Source organism: Talpa europaea (genome assembly GCF_964194135.1).
Source record: "Talpa europaea genome assembly, chromosome: 9".
Lineage (NCBI taxonomy): Eukaryota > Metazoa > Chordata > Mammalia > Eulipotyphla > Talpidae > Talpa > Talpa europaea.
The window spans coordinates 72,148,160-72,164,008 of NC_140076.1; the positions used below are offsets into that span (position 1 = coordinate 72,148,160).

Sequence of the window (15,849 nt, forward strand, 5' to 3'; positions counted from 1 at the left end):
TGCTGCTCCACAAGTCGGTTGTGGCAGCTGCTCCTCAGAGCTCAGTGACTGCCTTTTTGTCAGTTGTGGCAGTTGTTCCTCAGAGACCTCTTTTATTATTATTATTTTTTAAAAAAGATTTGTTTATGCATACAAGAGCTGGGGTACAGGCTAGAGGTGTGGATGTTGAGAGGATTCACCAGAGACAGAATAGGGAGCAGAACAGGCAGATTGACTGAAATACACTGCTGAGGGGAGCAGCAGGAGAGACAGGAGAGGTCTGCTGCATCGTGTGGGTTGCTCCCTGGCCGGGGATTGAACTTGTGCTGCAGTGGCTGTGGATTATTTCATAGTGCTGACACTTAATCTCTTGCATCACCAGGGACCTTTTATGTAACAGTGTACTTCCTTGATCGTGGAATAGACCAATCAGGTGCGAGCTCTGAGTTGATTGATGCTAAATGGTCCAATCAGACCTTTGTTACCAGGACCCAGCCTCGCACCGCGAGTAAGTTGTGGCAGTTGCTCTTCAGAGCCCTTTTAAGTAAAATGCACTTCCTGGGTTGTGGAATGGACCAGTCAGGTGCTATGGGCTGATTGATAAATGGTCCAATCAGACTTGTGACTTGTGTGTAACTGAAACGGGCTGAGAGGGTACAAAAGGGCAACAAGGCAGGAGGCCAGATGGAAGGATGGAGGGGCAACCCATCTGCCCAGGCTCTGAGACCAAAAAGCCCCCAAAGGCCAAAAACCAAAATCAAGGGCTACAGCAATACAACACCCACACAATAGGGCCTGTTGGGCTACAGCTGAACAAAGGACAGAGCCCGATGAGAGGACAGGTCGATGTGGGTTCTCACCCAAGCACACAACTGCAAGACACGTTAGACTCCAAGAGCAACAGCCATGGGATTTATTTTACAAACGGGAAACAAAGAGCATAGCGTATCCGCAAGTGGCCAGCTGTTGTCCGGGTAGCATCAGTGATGGTCGCCACCAGTCACCAGGAGTGCTGGACAGCACCGGCCAGTAGTGATGGCCACGGGTGGTCCCGCAGAGGCGGTGTCCGAGACACCCGGTGTTAACAGCTCTTTGTGAGTTGTTGAGCTATACCATCAACAAATAGCTCTTTGAGACACCAGGCCCAGGGCTTTTGGTGCTCCTTTCAGGCAATGTCACAGACAGGACTGAGGCCCAGTCCATGACAAGAGTCCTTCGGCTTCTCTTCCCTCCTCAGAGATTGGCTGCTGGATGCTTCTTTTCTTCTTTTTTCAGAGGCTGGAACCGTCTTCTTTTCTTCAGGAGTTGGCATCATTGTCTCTGGGCTGGAGTCATCTCTCTCCTGCTCCTGGGGCTGGCATCATCTCTCCTCATCTCCCTCTGACCCTGGCTTATATCCTATTTCAGGAAGCCACTGCAGCGCGAGTTTGATCCCCAGCCAGGGAGGTGACACACATGGCGCAGCAGACCTCTCCTGTCTTGCCCACTGCTCCCCTCAGCAGCGTATTTCAGTTAATCATCCTGTTCTGCTCCCCAGTCTGTCTCTGGCGAATCCTCTCAACCCCCACACCTCTAGCCTGTACCCCAGCTCTTGTGTGCATAAACAAATCTTTTTTTTTTTTTTTTAAAAGGAGGAACAACTCTGAGGAACAACTGCCACAACTGACAAAAAGGCAGTCACTGAGCTCTGAGGAGCAGCTGCCACAACCGACTTGTGGAGCAGCAGGGTGAGAGAACATCACCGCTCCTGCCGGCTCCCACTGCTGAGGCGGCTGGGTTCCGGTAACGGTTCCACTTTGGCAAAACCTCCCCTCCTGGTAATCTGGGTCTGACCAAGGCATAGGGCAAGAGGGCACAGGCCTGGCCAGTACCAGCTCTGCATTTTCCCAGGGCATGATCCAAAGTGGGTTGGAAAAAAATAGGAAAGGTGTGAAGCCTGAGAGCTTGGTGCCATCACCAGCATGGAAGAAGACCCCACCTGAGAAAGAAACCAACATAGAGAAAGCCCTGGGCTAGGAAGAGGCGGCTTGCTGGTGTCCGCCATGGGACACCCTGGCTCACTCAGGTGAGGTCAGTCTCCCAGGGGCCTGTTTGTCAGCCATCACCAAGTAGCAAATTATTCCAAAACTTTATGGCCTAACAAACTGCAAATGTTCATTATATCTTTCACAGTTTAAAAAGCAACTGAGCTCTAGTTAAAGGTCTCATGAGGTTGCTGAGGGGAAGCTATGGTCCATTCTGAAGTTCCCCATTGGGGAAGATCAGCTCTCACACATAACATATGGCCATTGGGCGGGTCCCTTACCAGCTGCAGAATGGATGGTTCCTGGCCACACTGCCTGGCCACCCCGTGTACTTCCCAGCACAGATGGCTGAGGACAGATGGCAAGTCAATACAAATCCAAGACAGAAGCCAGTCTTTTTATAAAGGAGTCTGGTCTGGTTCATACTTGAGAGGCGGGAACTACACTAGGGAGTGAATTCAAGGAGACAGGGTCATGGGGCTATTCAGTAGCCCCCTGTACTGCTAGGCACCCCACTTCTGTGTCAGGAAATTCCTCCTTGTGAAAGTTGATTGACTTGTGTTAATGTCAATGGAACATTGACATCATCCTCCTCTTCACCCTTACAGCTGCAAAAGACCTCAGCAACTAGTGTGCCTCCTCCTTTGGGGGTGGGGGCAACATCCGAACCCCACCAAGGGTATACTGGCTGGCAGATGAAACCCAGTGTCTGGTCTATAAGGTGCAGCTAGTACACCCCACACCAGAGAGAGAGAGGCTCTGGCCACATCTTCGAGGTACCAGGAGTCCAGGCCGAGAAGCACACCCATGTCAGGGGCAGAGCAGAAGTAAGGCCATGGAGTAGGGGCAGTGCCAAAGGCAAGAGCCAGACTATAACAGGGTAAGGACCAGCAGGCTGGGGACACAGAGAGCATCCCAAGTGGTGGGGGTGAGGGGTGCTTATAGGAAGCACTTATAGGTGCTTATAGGTTGGATTGGCTTGGGGCAGCAGATCTTAGCAAACAACGGCCATCCCCTTGGCTCCAGGAGCCTCAATCTTACGTGCCGACGGGGCAAGGTGGGTGATGGGAGTCACCGGCGCAGGCTGGTTGTAAGAAGAGTAAGTCCTATTTGACCACTTTAGGAAGGATAAGAGCACAGAGCAATATTTCCCCATTATGCTAAAGAAGGTGGGGGCAATAAGGAGTGGTGAGGGTTGTGACAAACCTAGGAGCTCCCCCACAGCTGAAGGGGCAAGGGCCCTCAGCATCAGTCTATTACTGCCAGATTGGATATCTCAGGTCAATCTTTAAATCTGGCTTTTACAAAGAAGCCTACCTCAGAGTAAGCATTGACTCAAGTTAAAATAAGTTACGTGGGCAAAACGAAACACATCCCCCAGGTCAACAGTTTGAGAACCCCGAGATAAAGGTCTTCAGACAATGGATCTGCCCTTCCTCCCAGTTCAGCCAGGTCCCAAGCTCCCCCTGGCAGCCAAAGTGATTTTGCTGCTGTGGCAGGATAGTTTAATGAAATATTGAATGAAATACTGACTTGTGTTTTGTTCTTGCCTTTTCTTTCCTTAATTTATTCCAAGAAAAAGGCAACCTGCCATTTATGTTCTCTAGATGCACGGGAACTTGTTTTGGGGCCCAGTGCAGAAGTTATCTGGGATTCCTTCCTTCCTGGATTTTGGGTTCTGAGGAGGCTCCCCAAGGGGAAGGGTTAAATCAGGGTTGGATTGGCTTGGGGCAGCAGATCTTAGCAAACAACGGCCATCCCCTTGGCTCCAGGAGCCTCAAGAAGTTGAGGCGGAGGGTGACATCAGCCAAGATAAGAAGTTGCTTGTGCCTGCTAAATCTCTGCCATGTCTCTTTGTCAACTTTCTCAAGACTCTGGCCCATCTCATGTGGGCACAGAGGAACCAAAGGCCATTGTCCTTGCAGGACCTGAAGAGTGCAGGAGGGTGAGGGGTGTCCACGACCATCCTGAGCCCTGACCCTATACGGGCCCAGGTGGATCCTGGAAAGCACCTTCTGCATCAGTGAGGAGGGAGGGGAAACCGGGAGGGAACCTGAAAAGGGGAATGGGGACGTAACTGGTGCAGCGTGAGGACCACGGGGCGGGGAGAGGGGGTGGCAGCGGGGGCGCAGGAGATAAGCAAGAGAGGTATCAGGGTTGACAGTCGCTGGCTTTTGGGAGACCTCCTACATCTCACCTGTGTGTGCTGCCCTTGGGTGGTCATTAGACCAGGTGATCTGCCTGCCCTTGCCCATGGCCGGCCTGGTACCCAAATTAGGGTGGAGGAACAGAGGTTAAAAAGGACTGAAAACTGGCTGACACACGCAGTAGCTTTGTAGTAACCCACAGGAAAACCACCCATGGGATCTTGCCTCCTGCACCCCAGGTCCTTCCTCTCCTTAAGCTATTCCAGCTTCCCAAGGGCCACTCTCAGGGCTCCTCACAGAGACGTCCAAACAGAGGCATGCGGGTGACCAGACAGTTCTGAGGCCCAAGAAGAAGGTCTGGGCCAGCGGATCACTCAGGCTCTAGAGGGACCTCCTGCTGAGATGCCACCTCCTCCCTCTCCTGGGCCAAACAGCCCATCCTCTCTTCCCTCAGACACACCATTCCATGCCTTTATCACAAATCACAGCACTTGAGCTACGGCAAGGAGAGTAGACTATGTCTTCCTCTGAATCTCCTTTCAGAAGGCATGGAGAGAAGCTAAGTTACTCCTTTCAATTAAGAAAACCCCTCATGTGATACATGTCCCCGTCCCATATGATCTTCAATCCCCTGCTTTGACCACACTCCCTCCCCATCCCCTGCTGTACAAAAATTGACAACAATGTAATAAATTAATTAATAATTTATTAATTAAATTAATAAAGCTGGCCACAGCTCCCTGTGGCCAGCTGTAAATCCTGCTGGTCCAGAAAAGCATGTGCCTCCTGGCCCCCTGCAGTGACTTCCATAGGATAGTCTTCTGCATGACTCCACCCATCCCACCGGCACTGGGCAGGCATCCTGTATGAGGGCCTTGGGCCACCGCTTCCCAGGAGCAGCACCCTGGGCTCAGCAAGGTGGTGGCTGCTGAACCAGCTGTAAATCTCAGATGTGTTGCCCTTCCCCACCCCCAGGGGTCACAGGAGCCAACGGTCCAGAGTGAGATGCAGTGGGTTCACAGACCTTGCTGTTTTCACAGAAGATGGGACATCCCTGAACCCTGGACTGGGGGTCCATTTTGGGGTTCGCTCAACTCGGATTTACATACATCATTAAGTTAAACTGTACAATTGCCCTAAAATATAGGTGCTGCTACCTTATTTTCCAGATGAGGAATTGTGTCTCACACAACTGAAATAACTCACCCCCTGCCCCACCTAGAAAGAGGTGCAAGTTGGAAGCTGGGGAGTTCTAATTCAGGGGCCACCTCCCTGCTGGCAGGGCTGACTGGAAAAGAAGGGTGAAGGCCCAGGTGGCCGCCAGGTGGCGCTGCTGCTATGAGAACAGCGGCACTGGTGCTGGGCTAGCTGGTGGCCACCTTGTTTCCCTGCCTGTAACCACTGAGCTGTGCCAGGCACAGGGGCCAGGGGCCCTTGGAGACCAGACACGATCTCTAGGGTCCCATTCTAAGTCAGTCAATTAAGACCTGCACAGAAAGTTCTGTTCCAATCGCTGTTCTCTGACATTTCCATTGTTTGCATGCCAATCAGCTGAATTATTTATGCATTTCCCTTCTTCGGGCAAGAAGATAGCAAGGAAGCAGGATGGTAGCCTGGTGCAGGTCACCCCAGCATCTCACTGGCCATGGGCCTTTGGGGTACAGGTTACCCCCAAGACCCCAAGGCTTTCCAGCCTCTGGCCAGGGCTTGAGCAGATGATAAGTGGGGCTCACCTGAGCAACACCAGGGCCCTGGGGTTGGAGGCCTGCTCAGCTCTCTCTGCTCTGAATCCTTGGACAAGTTACCTCACTGTCCCAAGCTCCTTGTCTGCAAAACAGACACAGCTGGCCGGTGTTGCTCAGGAAGATGACCAGAAGCTGGCTACCATGACTGGTCCCCATCTGATTGGGGATTGAGTACCAGACTTTAGGAAGACGTGAGGCTGTGCCTGGAGGGAAATATGGTATGCTACCAATCCCCTGCACTGCCCCCTCAGACAAACAGGGAAGCTGGGGTGCAGAGCAGGGAGTGAAAGCAGGGAGTGTGGTACACACAGTAAGAATGGAGGCCCCTGGTTGAATCCTCACCTGCAGCCCTGTCCTCACCTTCCTCGCAAAGACTCAGTCAAAATCTCTCAAATCTTCACCTCCAACACTGACAAATTCCTACACACATCCCATACTTTGGCTTGACCTGCTCTGTCACAAAATACCTCATGTTCTTCTCTGTCCCCAAGTCTCTGATTCCATTTGTTTTGATTTTCATCATCCGAGGAAATATTTAAAATCAGAACAGTTCAGTAGCTTGTGCCTCCTCAAAAAATCAATTGAAAAGCCAGTTGCTATGCAACCCTCAAGTGTTGCATTCCCTGGCTGACGGCATATTGTATAAAATAAGATCATCTCCTTTCTTTTGCTACTTTTTTTTTTAAGGAGTGCAGAAAAATGTTGTTTTAGGAAAAACTTGTGATAACTCAGGCTTCTCATAAGCTAGAAGATAAACAACGTATCACTCACACAAGTGTTACCAATTTTATCCCTGATGGGGCCTAAGGACAAGGATGGAAGGCTATGGGAATGAAGAGTTGGGGAAGCTCTTCTATTTCCAACACCATGTGGAATAAATAGTAGGGTCTGTGTATCTGGGCTCTCTTTTTGCCCCAAGAGTGGGTATCAGCCTTGGATCAGTCCCCCAGAGACACTCCTCAACTTTGGGGGCACAGCTTAAGACCCCTATCTTTGCACGGGTCCTGGCTAGAGGTACCCGTTTTTGCTGGGCTTAAATCGTTCCAGGGATCGGAAACTCACTTCTTGACAGAAAACATGCAGTTCCCTGAAGAGCAGCTCAGCAGAAATCGCTGCGCATAATTCCCACCCCAGAGCCCCATCAGAAGCTCCAATTGGTTTTTCTTGAAACACGCAGAGTTCCTGCCCTCTAGCATCAAAGCTGGACCTCTGGTCCCTCAGATTCTGGCTGGGAAGTCACCTGCTTCGCCACTCCAGCCAGGGTATGTCCTCGTTCTGTTTCCTCCCTGGTGCTCACCACTTTGAAATTATCGTGTTCACTTCACGGGGAGTCATGCTGCCTCCCTGGAGAGCAGGCAGGCCCCGGGTCTGTCAGGCTTGCCTGCAACAGATGCTCCAGGCCAAGTCTCCTTCTGTTTCCCAGAACACCCCTCAGAGACCTGAGAACAGGATCTTTCCCTCAGGGCCGGGCAAAGTGGAGTCTGTGAGCAGTCTGAGTGCAGATATGGGGAATTTCTAAAGTGAGATGACGGCCTGATGTTATGTTTATGGAACTTAGTAACATAAAGCCAGGGCTGGCATTTTTTATATCTTGGATTTTGTTGCATTTCCCTTTTTAATCATTTCTTTAAAATGTACTTTACATTTTACACTGACTGATACAGTTTACCCTCGAACAGCACAAAGGTTGGGGCACGACCCCTGCCCCAAGCAGTCGAAAATCCTCATATAACTTTTTTTTTTTTAAAGATTTATTTTTATTTATTTATACAAGCAGTGGGTACAGTCAGAAGTGCGGGAGGGTGAGAGAATTCACCAGAGCCAGAGCAGGGAGCAGAGCAGGCAGAAGACCGAAGTACACTGCTGAGGGGAGCAGCGCCATGTGGGACCCTCCTCCGGTGGCCAGGGAGCAGCCGGGGATCGGTGGCCTGGGAGCAGCCGGGGATCGAACCGGCGCTGCAGATGCCACGGGGCAGCTTCGCAACCCAGCGCTCAACCACTGCGCCACCAGGGAGGCCCCTCATATAACTTTTGACCCCCCCAAAAACTTAACTACTAGTAGCCTGTTGTTGACTGGAAGCTTTACTGATAACAAACACTCCATGAAAACACATTTGTGGTACATGTAGTACATACTGTATTCTTACAATAAAAACAGAGAAGAGAAAAAGTTAATAAATCATAAAGAAGAAAAAATGCAGTTCCATATTTACTGGGGAAAAAAAAATACATCCATTAGTGGACCCACATGGTTCAAACCCACGCTGCTAGAGGGCCAGAGGAATTGGTCAGTGACAGGCCTTTAGCACCAAAGTGCTATTTCCAGCCCCACGCCCTGTGCCCTCACTGCTGCTTCTCCAGGGACATCATTTTCCATGCTGTCTGCTGGCTCCAGGTCAGCAGGACCTGGCAGGGCCTCAGCCAGCTCCTCCCCTGCAGGTCAGCTCTCCAGCCCCGGCACTCCTGGTTGCGACTTCCTAATGCTGCTATGGCACTGGCTATGTCTCCTTAGGAAACTAAGATTCACAGCCTGGACTTCTCCCCCTCACAGCCCAGCAACTTGCCAGAGGAAGAAAGAGCATCAGTCTGACCCTGTAACTTTCTGGAATCCCCTGGGACAAGGAGATGTCAGTGGGCACCAGTCTTCCCCATGGGCCCCTACCATAGCCTCACTGGGCCTGACCCAGGCCCACAGGCTTTCAGGGGCAAGTGGAATGAGGCAGAGAAGGTGGACAAAACATGGCGTGAGCTTTGTTTCGGGAGATACACTGGCTCTCACTGAGTCCCTCCTGGCCCAGCGAGAAGACTGGGGATGGCACGGGAGGGGCAAGGCCTTACACCTAGTCTATCCTCTAGCCTGACTCCTTCAAGGACATCAGCAGAGGTCTGAGTCCAGTCTGCTGAGTGCTCACTGGGGGTTGAGGGGTGCTATTAGATTTGGCTCTCACCCTGGTTCTCACTGCTTAACTCCTGATCATAGATTCCCAAAACCCTTCCCAGCATCAAGTCAGGGAGTCAAGGAGGATGTTGGTCCTCTGTGCCCTCTTGGATCTCATTGTACTAGTCCTGGTCTTGCTGAAGTGTCCCACTGCCCACGATTGGCTCCAGCTGCCCACCTGACTGGTCGTGGGCTCCTCACAGCCCCACGGTCTGCACATCTTCACAGGAAGAGCAGACTGCACCCCAACCAGGGGATGATGTCCACCCTCCCTGTTCCTCTCTCTGCAAATGGGGGATGTGGCCCAGGAAGAGCAGAACCCCTTCCCACAAGGCAGCATATGAAGAGCAGAGGCCAGACCAACGCAGACTGAGAGGGACACACCTGCACACCTGGGTGACACAGCCTTACCCGCAGGCCACGTACCTCTGGTGGCCGACACAGCCAAGAGGGCTTGCCTCGAGCTTAGGAATGCAGGTGGTGGGCTCGGCCACAGGAGAGGTAGGTCAGTGTCCTCAGGGTAGAGAAACTCAGATCCCTCCCCAACCACCTCCAACCCACCACAAGGATGCCCTTCTATGTCTTCCTTCCTTCAAGTCAGGAATAAAATGCTGAGTATGACGGAGCATGCGGTGTGGACCCTCTTCCGAGTCCTACAGTCCAATTTAACAGGATCACTTGGACTGTGACATTTTTAAATGATTTCTTCAAAATAAAATTTTTTTTTCATGATTAAGAATATACAGCTTTGGTTATAAAAGGAACATGTTTCTGCTCATAAATTAAGAAGATTCAGTAAAGTACAAAGAAAAAAATAAAAATTCATGGCTTGCTGCCCAGAAATAAGTACTGCCCACATTCCTTCCAGTATTCCTTCCAGTCCCTTCTGTATATATTTGTACACAAAATTGAGATCATACTGTAAATTCATGTCCTTTTTCCAAAAAACAAACAAACTTTATGCTGGAATCATATCCCCATAATGTGTTTTGAAAATGGGATTTATTGGCAGTCTGATGTTCTACCACAGAGACAGATTACAATTGATTTAACCAGACCCTAATTATCAGACAGCTTACACTGTGTCCAGTTGTTCACAATTAGAAAAGACCTTGGCACTGTATTGTTCCTCATACTTTGTCCATAGCTCTGACAACTGCCTTGGGATGGAGCCATAGAAATGGGGAAAAAGCCTTGAAGGGCAGTGAATAACTATCGACATATTTTCTTCTAGAAATGTGCACATATTTGTGCTTGTACCACAGGATGTGCCACCCAAATCAGCAATTATTCCCCTTCTTAATTCTTAACAAAGTTGATGCTGTAAAAACAGCAGACTTTTTGGGCCTCCCTGGTGGTGCAGGGGTTAAAGACTCAGCGCTATCAAGCTATCTCCAGCCACTGCGACAAGAGCTGACCCCACAAGCCTCAGCATACCTCTCCTGACTCACCTGCTGTTTCCCTCAGCAGTGTATTTCAGTAGATCCATTTGTTTTGCTCTCTACTCTGTCTCTGGTGACTCCTCTCATCCCCCACACCTCTGGCCTGTACCCCAGCTCTTGTATGCATAAATAAAATAAATCCTTAAAAAAAATGGCAGACTTTCATTTCTTCGACCTGTAGCAAAGTTAAATATGTTTCCCTTTTTGACCATTTCCATTTTTCCTTCTGTTAACTGGTCATTTCCATTGCCAATTCTGTTTTTTTCTGTGATATAGGAAAACTGTCCAACTATTATGATGTCTTTGCCACATTGCAAATGTTTTTAGTGCTTGTCATTTGTGTTTTAATTAGGTCTTTCAAGAGAAGTTTTATATATTAAGTATTTAAATATATCTATCTTCCCATTTACAATTCCTTCTATGGGATTTAAGCTTAGGAAGCCCTGGACACCAAATATTTTTATCTTGATTGGTTGGCTTTGAATAGTTGAGTGTTTTATTGGCCTATATTTATCATGTTATATTTAAATTACCTTATATGAAACTTGTATTTATCATAAAGTTATTTATAACACTTAATAATCACCTATTTGTATTTGTCACATGTTAAGCTATCTAGATGAGGGGCATTTTCAGAGCTTTGTATTTAACCCAACTGATCTATTAATGCTTATGCAAACAGAATATGATTCTACTTAGTTTCACTTTATGAGATGATTGAAGTAAATCCCTTTTTATTTGTTTGGCTTTCAAGGCTTTTCCAGTTGATCTTAACTATTTATGATTCTAGATGAACCGTAGTAGAATTATTTCATCAAATTTCCAATTATTAGTCTGGGTAAAACCCACATCTCTACTATATCCAATCTTTTCACAAGGAACAACATATGTCTCTTCATTAATCTTTATTTTCTTCCAATCATTAGCAATCTGCAAATTTCTTGCTGGAGATATTGCATCTGTCTTGTTAGGACTGTTCCAGACTATTATAGTTTTGGTTACTATTGTAAAGAGAATTTTTCACTCACTATTATCCCTGCTACCAGAGCATTATGGGTTTAAATAGGAATTACTGACTTTTGTATCATTCTCTTATATTTGGCCACGTCACTACATATTTTATTAACTCTAAAAGTTTCACAGTGGATTATTTGGTGTTTTCCAGGCACATAATTACCAGAGAACAATTTAATTTTATCTGTACTTTTTCAATATCAATTTCTTATCATACAACATTGTCTAGAATTTCCAGAACTTTGGTAACAAAGTTAAGTTTCTCTTTCCTGTTTCCAATTTTACTGTGACTATCTCACTGAGGGCAGCATTTCCAAAGCAAGTTCTGCAGAAGGTTGGTTACGTGAGGAAAAAGGTTCTATTGAGCAATGGGTTTGAGTACCTGAGCACAGTGATCCAACTCTTGCCAATTCACCATCTACATTTCCATAGTCTCTGAGAAATTAAGCTTGTCAGGCCTGCCTGTTTTACTTCATTTCACAAGCATTCCCAGACTTATTTGACCATGAAACCTCTTTATTTTCCTTTGTAGACATCTATGAACATCTTAAGAATTAGCTATGCAGAATGCTTTTAGGGGACATGTGCTTCTTTCTCCACCTTTAAATAAAATTTTGGTTGTCATGTTACCATCTGCTACTGGTTTTCACAGATTATTAAAAACCAGGAGATACCTTCTTAGCAACTGTGGAGCAGATCACATCCCTTGCCCTGACTGTACCCACAGCATCAGGAGCTCCAAGGGCTCCTTCTCTGGAGCCCCCTACTCTGCATGCTTCCCTGTGCACCCCGCCCACACCTTGCAAACACCACTTTCCTCTCTCCAGACACCTCCCGCTGGCCATCTCCACTGGGATGGATGGCCTCAAACACTCAACCTCAGCATGTCACACCTCGGCTCATTGCCTCGCTCCCCACACACTCCTTCTCCTGGGTGCTCCATCTGAGGGGTCAGTGTCCCTGGCCAGCTGCCCAAGGCGTAGACTCAGTGACTCTCCAGCAAGTCCATCCTGCGCTCTCTTCCCTTCCAGCCTGTGAACGTGCAGCAACCTGATGCCGGTTCGTCTCCCGTCACTCCCCCCTGAAGCTGAAAGGTTACTTCCTCCAGTTCTCGCCCTGACAGCATAAATAAGGACTGCCTTGCCCTCCCCATCTTCCCCACAGAGCTCACTGGGACACAGATTGTTCTCTTGTCTGTCTTCTTTCCAGGGAAGCCCCTGAGGTCAGGGACCAGGCACACAGGAACCTTTGGAGAGGAGTATGTTAGATGCTGAGCTCTGCCACTAGGCACACCAAAGGGATGAATTAAACTAATAAGACTTCCTGACACTACACAGAGGCAGCATTCCTAGGATAAACCCTACTTTTTCGTGGTGGGAGTTTCTCTTTATTCATAATTGAATTAAACTCTTCAGGCCTTTGGATTTTTACATCTATTTTTAGTAGTGAGATCGGATTGTACTTTGTCTAGGACATGCTACCTTGGGCAGCTCTGAGTATAAGAATTACACTGGCTATAAAAAATGAATTGGGTGCACTTCAGAATATATGTTCATATTCTGAAACAGTTTATAGGACATTGTATTATCCTTGTTTAGTAATTCCTTGCAAATGAATAAGAATGCACTTTCAAAAATAGATGACTGTTTAGAGGTAATTTTAAAATAACTTTGAAAATGATGAAGAACTTCAGTTCCCTCTATGGTTACAGAACTTACGGTATTTTGCACATTTTTTGAATTCAGCTTTGAAAGCGTCCCAGCATCGGGTCTCCCTGGTAGCACAGGCGGTTGAGCGCAGTGCTGTGAAGCTGTCTGCAGCCTCTGCAGTGCCGGTTCAATCCTCGCCAGCCACAGAGATACCCACATGGCGAGGCAGACCTGTCTTGCCTGCTGCTCCCCTCAGCAGTGTATTTTGTCAGTCTGCCTGTTCTGCTCTCCGCTCTGTCTCTGGTGAATCCTCTCACCCTCCCTCACTTCTGGCCTGTTCATATATAAATAAATAAATCTTTCAAAAAGGGAAGAGAAGGGGAGGGGAGGGGAGGGGAGGGGAGGGGAGGGGAGGGGAGGGGAGGGGAGGGGGGGAGGGGGAGAGGGGGGGAGGGGGGAGGGGGGAAGGGAGGGGGGAGGGGGGAGGGGAAGGGGGGAGGGGAGGGGGGAGGGGAGGGGAGGGGGGAGGGGAGGGGAGGGGGGAGGGGAGGGGAGGGGGGAGGAGAGGGGAGGGGAGGGGAGGGGAGGGGAGGGGAGGGGGGAGGGGGGGGAGGGGGGGAGGGGGGAGGGGGGAGGGGAGGGGAGGGGGGAGGGGAGGGGGGAGGGGAGGGGAGGGGAGGGGAGGGGAGGGGAGGGGAGGGGAGGGAAGGGAAGGGAAGGGAAGGGAAGGGAAGGGAAGGGAAGGGAAGGGAAGGGAAGGGAAGGGAAGGGAAGGGAAGGGAAGGGAAGGGAAGGGAGAAAGAGAAGGAGGGAGAGAGAAAAGGAGGGAGGGAGAGAAGGAGGGAGGGAGGGAGGGAGGAAAGAAGGAAAGAAGGAAGGAAGGAAGGAAGGAAGGAAGGAAGGAAGGAAGGAAGGAAGGAAGGAAGGAAGGAAGGAAGGAAGGAAGGAAGGAAGGAAGAAAGAAAGAAAGAAAGAGTCTCAGTATCATGGGTACTGGAGGAAGGAGTTAGCCCCTTACATAGTTGCCACACCTGATATGCTGATATTATGATGGTTTCATTTGCTACACCCTGAGTGAGGTTGTGCAAGACAAGAAAGAGGGTCGGCAGGTCTCAGCAAGCTCCATGATACTGGAAATTAACTCAGGCTGAGGCCGATTGAGTCACTACAAAGTAAAAAGCAGCATTTTCCCACCGAAGATGCGCGGCAAGGTCACCTATCCATTCTCTGACAGCGGCCATCCCTCTCTCCAGGAAGGAGCACTTACTTCCCCAATACATACTTTAGATAAAGCTCACAGACACCAGGAGATCATGAGTTTGAGAGATGGAATGACCTTATGGAAAGAAGAGCAAAGAGAGGACTCTAGCCCTCTAACTGTGCAGGATTAAACTGCTTATAAAGAGCCTCCACCCATTTTTGGGGAGCAGCACATCGCCCCCGTTCCTGGTGCTCTCTTATGCTGAACTGCATAAGCTTTAATAAAGTCGTACTTGGTACCGACAGGATTAGAATCTGCATTATTTCTATTTCTTGGAGAACTCAAGAACTGGCAACAAGGTCAGCCCATGGACTCTAGAAATTGGCTGCCAGGGTGGGAAGCTCAACTTCCCAAGAGGCAAATGACGCTGCCCACTTCCCAGGACCACCACTGAACCACGTTCAGCATTGGTGTTTGTGAAACGGGGATCGCCATAGTCCTTCCTCACCAATTACCCTTGGGTGAAGTAAATTAATACACACACGGTGCCCAGTCCACGCTGGAGGGCACCCAGGAGACTTTCTTCCTCATCGTGTCTCTCTGTACAACGCCCCCTCATCTTTCCATTTCAGGTAATTGGCTGTTGGGGCTTCCTATCTCTGTTGTGTAGACTCATGCGTGCTGCTAGCAAAGATAGCCCCGTGTTTGACCCATGAGAAGAGGTGGACAAGGGAAGACAAGGGAGAGGAAGTGAGCGGTGGAATAACTGTGTTTCTGATGCTTTGACATGGGGCCCTTGCTGATCCTGAAGGGACTGACCCTCCCAGGGATAGCCCATTCGCAGCGGTAGCACAGGACTTAACCTGGAACATGCTTTCCAAATGCAAACCAACTCAGTCTGGGCCCCAGGCCCCAGACACCCACTCCAGTCAGTTCTCATAGCCCAGGGCCATTCACCGCAGGGCCAGATGAACAGATAGTTAGGGACAGCCTAACCTGCTTCCCTGCGCTGCCCATTCCTTCCAACAGAAGCGACAACCCAGGTTCTTGCCCAGGGTCCCCCCTGATTCCCTGTGTGGCCATGCCCCGCCGGGGCTGTGAGTGATAGCCCCTTTCCTGTGGCGGTGACCTCCTGACCTTTTGGCCTGAGCACACCCGGAATAAAAACAGAACCTGCTTGAAAACACTGGGTGAAGGTGAAACGAGAGCAGGAAAATGGAGGAGGCTCATAGTTGCTTGTTTCTTAGAGGACCTGCAGGGCAGCTAGGGAGAGGGGGCAGTTGGGCAGACATCAATACTTCCAAAGGAGGCCCTGCCTCGCCAGAGGGGCCCATTCATCCCACAGCAGGTGGGGGTCCTGATGTGTCCGGAAGGCATTTGAGGACAACAGCCAGCCCTCCACACTCACTCACCTTCGAGTGGCTCAGCAAGATTATTCGCACCAGGACGACATTAATGTGGGCCCCCAGGGACTCATCATGATAGATTTCATTGACCTGAAAGACAACCAAGGAGATGTCAGCAGATACCATAGGTCCAGGGACAGCTCTGGCTTCCCAAAAGCCATCTCTACCCCACCAGCCCGATACAAGAGCCTGGGACACTTCACCTTCATTCCTTCCTTTCTTACATTTATAGGCAGGATTCACTCCCAACTTTGAATCCATCTACTCTTTCCCTCTGTCTGTTTGGCCCCTTTGCTGCCACCAC

General features: G+C 49.5%; 1 protein-coding gene across 1 annotated transcript in view; it reads right to left on the bottom strand.

Annotated features, from left to right (window-relative positions):
* The window catches only part of ADAMTS2 (ADAM metallopeptidase with thrombospondin type 1 motif 2), a gene marked incomplete at both ends in the record, with an annotated part of 215,062 nt that overhangs the window by 46,702 nt on the left and 152,511 nt on the right, over positions 1-15,849 (bottom strand). Inside the window, one exon of the mRNA XM_084244362.1 lies at positions 15,552-15,635. Within this exon, the coding sequence (XP_084100488.1) occupies positions 15,552-15,635 (84 nt within the window). The remainder of the gene's footprint in view (positions 1-15,551; positions 15,636-15,849) is intronic.